At 27.2% G+C, this 7,353-nt stretch overlaps 1 protein-coding gene across 1 annotated transcript; it reads left to right on the top strand.

Annotated features, from left to right (window-relative positions):
• Positions 1–874: 874 nt before the first annotated feature.
• LOC130808626 (homeobox-leucine zipper protein ATHB-40-like) lies at positions 875–5,392 on the top strand. Its single transcript, XM_057674079.1, has 3 exons — positions 875–1,112; positions 1,450–1,757; positions 4,915–5,392. Exons 1-3 carry the CDS (start codon positions 1,034–1,036, stop codon positions 5,185–5,187), a joined length of 660 nt encoding a protein of 219 aa, XP_057530062.1. The 5' UTR covers positions 875–1,033; the 3' UTR covers positions 5,188–5,392.
• Positions 5,393–7,353: the final 1,961 nt, after the last annotated feature.

The following is a 7,353-nucleotide window of genomic DNA, read 5'->3' on the forward strand; positions in this document are numbered from 1 at the left end:
CAACCAATTAAAAATAATTTTCTACCAAAACAACAGCTAGCAAAACCAAAAAATGCAAGAGTATATGATAGAGTAAAACTGATAATTTCTCCGACCTACAAGTCCGATTTCCTTCCGTTTCTTCTAGCAACTATTAGTATATATAAATATTTCGATAACCAATTTTATTATTGAAACATTAGACGCCCAATTGTTAATATAAAAAGTTAAACTATAAAGGTAAGTAGAGGAGAATTTAAATGGAACCAAAAAAAAGGAATAAAATACAGAAGGTGAGAGGAAAAGAATGATGATTAGCCTTATTTTGAGGGGATCACGAGATAAATATTTCTCTTCTATTCCACTAGGTAAGTATTTACCACATAATGAGAAGGTTAATAGTTTAATTTTTTCTTCTATATTATCTTATTGTTGGAAATATTTCACATGTGAGATGAAATTTTACATCGATAAAATAGTGAGTTATGGACTTACATATATATTAAATGAGCTAATCCTCATGCTACAATATAGTTTTGGGAAACAATGAATCTCATCGAGTTTATGTGTAAGTCAACGCTCTTGACCTACCCATGAGTTTGTTGGCCCGAGCCCACGGGTGTCCCATGTCCACACGAATGCGCAACAGTGAGATTATGTGACGAATTATTATGACCTTATATTTACAACTATTTCTTACTGTTAATAACAATAATATTTTCTTACTTTTCTACTCTAATTGCCATGTTTTCTTAGTTTGACTTTTATTTCGCATATAAATATTTACTCTAAATACAAGTATGGATAAGTAGCACATTAGTACTAATTATTCATGAATTCCCATTTTACCCTAGGTCCACCCTGTATAAATGAAGTCTTCCCTTTCATATCCTTTATCCACACATGCACCATCTCACTTCTAATCAACCACCCTTCACTCCATGCCTGAAAAAATAAATTTAAAAAGAAGAAACATACTATATATGTTTTACGAGCTAAGCAAACTAAGTTGAGACAGCGACAAAATTCAATTAGCACATAAAAATCTAAAACCATGCAAGGAGAAGATGATTCAATAGGCTTAACTCCTCATTTTTACTCCGAATTATACACCCAAATGGCTCCACAACAAGGTAAATGTTTCGTTTGAAATATATAAAATGAACTATTAAGAAATCAACTTAATCAAAAGTTTAAGCAAGACTGTTATGTTATTATCTCTAATTTGCCCCCTCCCACGAGAATCATTTAGGCTAGAAAGTGTAGTTGCAAAATAGACTCTCCTCATAATTGGCACTAAATTTTCCTCTTTAAATAACGGGCGATTGAGAATCGAACTCGTAACCTTTTCACGCTGGTTTTTACCATGTCCACGAATTACAGCAACAAAATCTTAAAGGATTGTATATCTAAACATTAATGAAGTGGCTAATCTTGATAGAATGATAACGTATTTGATTAAACTTGTAGGAGATGAGCTGAAACGACGTAGGAGAAGAAAGAATAAGAAAGAAGAAAATAATTCGGCAGCGAAGAAGAGGAAGCTAAGTGAAGAGCAAGTAAATATGTTAGAAATGAACTTCGGTTGTGAACACAAACTCGAATCGGAACGCAAAGATCGGCTTGCCTCGGAGCTAGGTTTAGATCCGAGGCAAGTCGCGGTCTGGTTCCAAAACCGAAGGACGCGTTGGAAGAATAAGAAATTAGAGCAGGAGTATTCTAAATTGAGGGATGAACATGAGAACCTTGTGGTGGAAAAGTGTCGTCTGGAAACTGAGGTACAATTATCAATTTTCTATATATATTTCATTCAACAAAATGCACTAATAGCATATTTCATCATCATTTAGAGTTTGTTTGAAATAATGGGACTATTTAATATTTATCTGAATTTGTGATTAATATTGATTTTAACTTAACTTCAAAATGAATTTTAAATTAAATAAAAATCAATGTAGGCACAAGATTCAGTTGTAAATCGACTTAAAACACCTAATCTGAAATAGACCTACTAATCTGAATAAACACGGCCTCTATCACTCTTTATTGTACGTTTTTTAGGTTTGTAGGTTTTGTATCTAGTTGGGTATTGGTCAGTTCCAGTGTAGCTTGTTTTTTGGTATTTTTCGAACTTAGGAACATAGTCCAATCCTATGTTATTTGGGTGGCCTGTTATAGTTTAGGACTTTATTTCTATGGCTTTTTTCCTCTTGGGATTTTTTATGCCAGCAGTCTTGGTCTTTTCTATATTATATTTTTTTCTTCTTGATCTATACAACCTGAATTTTCAAAAAGAAAAGTTTATATACTCTTAAATATTATGCGTTAGTTAAGTGGATGAGGTTTTTTTCTTTCATCTTTATAACAAAGATTTAATTCTCGCTATTTATAAAAAAATTAATTTTCTCACACCGGAACTTTATACTTCTATAGCCAACAGTGTTAGGGTATGAATTTATAAAACTACTTTAAAAGAAAATTCTTAGTCTTAAATTAACGCTCATTAATAGAGCTAAATTAATAATGGTATTATTAGCAAAGCTTTATACTAGGATATCCCAACATCTTATGCAATAAGGATGTGCACATATCCATGTGTACTTTAATTCAACTCTTTCTTAATCACTTTCAATTACTTAAATAGACATATAGAATTTAACAGAACAAAGCAAGAAAATTGTCAAAATCCCAAGAAAATTTAAGATCACATAAATCTATTTGATGATATAATATAAAATATTTATTTTTAAGAAGTTTTTTTTATATAATCATACTCTTCACTATTTATTTGTTTTATATGAAAATATTTGTAAAAATAATGGAGTGAAATGAAAAACGGAGATAATATGATAAATAAAGTAGCTAGTATAAAGCCATTGCTACCCAAATGCAGAACAAGTTGAAAAGACATAGTATGTACAATGGAGAATAGAAAAATGGGGTATCTAGGTACAACTTTGTAATATACTAGTAATTTTTAAGGTAGTCATTGGACCATTCCCCATATGCCACTTTTTGCTATCAGCTAGTCTTTTGAGACACGTCTCTCGGGTTCAATTTATTAAAACTAAATGTCTATTTATATTATTTCTAATATCTACTTATCATATCCTTAATGTCTAATCGCAATATATAAATGCCTACTTATATTATTTTTAATGCCTACTTATAATATTTTTAAAAATATATAATAAACCGGCCCAATTAAAAATAATCTCTCACACGCATTTGTCTTTTTATTATACCCTACATGTGACACCCTCCAAGTGTAACCCCTAGGAACCATCCATTTAAAAATTTATATAATTGGAAAACATCTTAACTAATGTTAAATGAATACTAATGTTGTTGCTATTCTCAATTTCTATTATTTTTTATTTTATTTTGTATATTATTTTTTATAATTGTTTTTTTGCAATAGTCTTACTTTCTTTCTAATCTCATCAACAATTATTTTTTATTTTCATCTTAACTACTTATTTCTATTATTTACTTACATTTTGTCTAATTTTTAAATTGAATTCGTTTTCACTAATAAGACGAAGAGAGGAAGTATTTAATAATTAACAAAAAGGAATACTTGTACAATTTCAAGTTAAGAAATGATTCATAGTAGTGTGTTTAGCTTTTTTTCAAGAATGTTGTTGGAAAGATTAAGTTGTAGGGTATTCTTTGATTCCTCACACATGACACATCTATTGATCATGATTTCGAATATTTTGATTATATAAATTGTAATCAAATAACATTATATAGTACAGTTGGTCAAAAACCATGTGTATTACTACATACTTCATCTGCACTAACAAATAATAATTGAACATTTCTATTCAATAAATATACCATCAGATCTTCACCATGCACAAATAACAAATTTAACGTATTTCAACAAGTGTCAAAAAATTGACTAAATCAAAGGTTCAAGTAGATGATTAAGCTTTTCAAATATGTTACATACTTTATTAGCATTCTCTTATGAATGTATAATTTGTTACACTCGTTTATATTTAACTTTAAGTATCTAATTAAATTCTGTGAAAGATTAAACTGACCATTTGCATCTCTACAATTTATGATATACTTTAAGTATCTCTACAATTTAAGTATTTCAACAATCCTTATGGGAACTTTATTAGGGAACGGAAGGAGTAATTTTTAATATTTATAATTTTTAATTTAAATTTTTGCTTTTATTAATTAACCTGTAAAAATCGGTCACCATTTGGTCAATAATGTTCTTGGGTAAGTGACCCTAAAATTGAAATTATTCATGGTTAATCAAAAGTTAAGACTATTATGAGAATATTAATAAAATGTTGGATTATTCTATTTAATGTTTCCTTTAAATTATATGGGTCTGAGTAACCCAAATAAGAAGGTGAACAGTTAACCTACGTACAAACACAAAAGAGGTTCACTATAATTAAAACAAATGTGTTTAATAATGGACACTTTAACACTATTATATTAAATGATCAAAACTGAAGATCAGAGCAACCCAGTAGCTTGTTTTCTAGTTTTGAAATTTCTTTTCGTCGGTTTTTATTATAATAGCCTGAGACTATATGACATAAAATAAATATAAAGAATAGGAGAATAGTATTTATTAATGAAAAATTATAAATATATAATGCTTCTTAAATATAATATATTCTTGTTATTTTTCTATAATATAACTTTACAGTTTAAGTTTATATATATATATATATATATATATATATATATATATATATATATATATATATATATATATATATATATATATATATATATATATATATATATATATATATATATATATATATATCAAACATAGAAAAAAAAAAATGCTTCAATGCTTTATTGTGCTTTATTTAGAAGAGAGATGAGATACCAATATTTTAACACTTTTCACATTAATATTAATAATAACATAAATTTAGTGTTTATGTGCAGGTATTAAGTTTAAAAGATAAACTCAATGATGCAAAGAAGGAAATTGATAAACTAGTAATTAAAAGATCATCAGCATCAGCATCGGCATCAGCAATATCATCATCAACAACAGATAATATATCAAGTAACAGTCCAAGTTCTTCACTAACAATGGATCATCACATTCTTGCCCAACAACAATTTGGTCTTGGAATGGTAGGATGTTGCTTTGATAGTATGTTCTACGGCCTTCCTGATACTAGCGTTGATTGGGTCGTTGATCTTTATATGTGAAATCAATTAATTTAGTTTATTAATAACCTTAGCTTGTAGGATAATTAGTTATTTAAATAGAGAAGCTAATGTGTATATATTAATCTATCTCATATATAATTTGTAAATCATATAATTAAGATCACTAGATTTAACTTAATTTATCTATTTGTAGGATGTAATGTTACATTATGTAATGGAAGCTAAGTATTACTTATTAATTTAAGCTTTTAACATAATTTTTGTCGGAGTATTTTTCTATAAGATGTATATATATGCTGAATATGATGATGATTATTTTTCTTATTAATTATATTTTTAAAATATTTTAATATTATTAAAATATACTCAAACTATAATCCCATTACTCCTTATACTTCTATTATAATTTTTATACACTTTTTAAATTATTTACAGTAATATAATACCTATACTATTAAAGAATGAAGATTTAGTTACGGACTTTCCGCTCGTCCTTTTCATCGCTAAACGTCTTTAGTGATGGACTCTTGACGGGAATTAGTTAGTCAGTGCACCTTTGATCGCTAGATTAATTCTAGCGCAAATACGATGTTGAAAACACGCAACAGATGTAGTCATGAAGATTTCATCGCGGAAACTGACAATTAATTTTCGTGGCGAGTTCATCATATTGTTTTTCATGTGACAATCACATTACTTGCTTGTTCATCGCGATAATAATGAACTTATTCTATCTAGTTACATACTTTTTTACAGACAAACCAGTTTAAGGGCGAAATTTAGTTCGACGAAAGCCGGTCGCAATTGTTAATATGGCGATAGTGATGGACTACCGACAAACCTAACCATCACTATAATTTTTAGTCTAGCGACGAACGTCTGTTCCATCGCTAAAGTTAATAATCACAATTTGTTTATCATCGTTAGCTAAATTCATCGCAATTTTTTCAAAACATAATGTGCATCTGTTCCTTTGCAGTTGTGTTATCATTACGGCAGCGTTTCCTAGTAGTGCTAGTTTGACACTTTATCCCAAGACTCATGTCATAGTCTAATAGTATTTTTTTTGAAAAATAATCTAAAATAATCAAATTTTTTCATGACTTTTTTACAACAATTTTACCTATTGATTAATCATAAATAATTTCAATTTTTGAGAGTATTTTCCTAAAATATACCCTGTAACCTAATGATTTGTTATAGCAAGTTATTTATTAAAAAAAGACAAATTAAAATAAAATATTGAAAAAAATGTTAAAAAAATGTTCAAAAATAATTCTGATTTTTTTTTATTTAGAATTTTTTATGTAAATTTTTTAAAATTTTGTCTAATTTTATATATTAATTTTCAGTTTAATTTTTTAGTGAATTACCTACTATAGCAAGTCATTGAATTACCCAAATTTACTCTAGGAAAGTATCACTAACGTTGAGATCATTCATGGTTAATTAATAGGTGAGATTATTATAAGGAAAATCATGAAAATATTGAATTATTCTTAGTAAATTTTCCTATTTTTAAAAATATAATTTTTTTTGTAAAAGGTACAAATGTAATATGTTGATTGGCAATTAATTTGTAAAAAGGATCCACATAAATTTTAAAGTAAGTCTTGGATTTTAAATACTCCATTTAAACATATTGTTAACTTTGACACAAAATATAAAATGAGGGTTGATATTTTACTAAATAATTATTTGATGGGGTCAAAGTGATTGACATGAATGTTATAGACTTTGATACTTAATTTGATGATTGTAATTAAAAAAAAAATTATAATTCGCAAAAGCCCTAAACTTTAAGACTTTAATTTGCAAATAATTGTAATTGAATAATTTACAAATTATTGAATTTTAATTAAATAATTTATTAAAGTAAAAAAATGAAAAAATGTTAACAAAAGAAGATGTTTACTGGTTCAAAAGGTAAAAGATAAAAAGATCTGGTGGATAAAAACTATCTTCAAAATTCATTCCAATAATTGTAATTAATGAAGTTCAACCTATTAAACTAAAGTGTTTTTAGTCAAATTAAGTTGGATTTATTGAACGTAATTTTTCCTATAAGAAATAATTAAAATGTGTCTTACTAAAATTATTCCAAGTGATTAAACACTTAATTAAACAACAATTTTTATTTGATGTCTTAGTTGCTTCATTTTCTGTGTTCTTGAAATTGTATCTTAAAATAATTATTGTAGATAT

Source organism: Amaranthus tricolor, chromosome 3 (assembly GCF_026212465.1).
Source record: "Amaranthus tricolor cultivar Red isolate AtriRed21 chromosome 3, ASM2621246v1, whole genome shotgun sequence".
NCBI lineage: Eukaryota > Viridiplantae > Streptophyta > Magnoliopsida > Caryophyllales > Amaranthaceae > Amaranthus > Amaranthus tricolor.

Coding starts and splice junctions, on each gene's coding strand:
- LOC130808626 (XM_057674079.1), top strand. CDS start 1,034: ATGCAAGGAGAAGATGATTCAATAGGCTTAACTCCTCATTTTTACTCC. Junction 1,113..1,449: donor CCAAATGGCTCCACAACAAG/GTAAATGTTTCG, acceptor TTAAACTTGTAG/GAGATGAGCTGAAACGACGT. Junction 1,758..4,914: donor AGTGTCGTCTGGAAACTGAG/GTACAATTATCA, acceptor GTTTATGTGCAG/GTATTAAGTTTAAAAGATAA.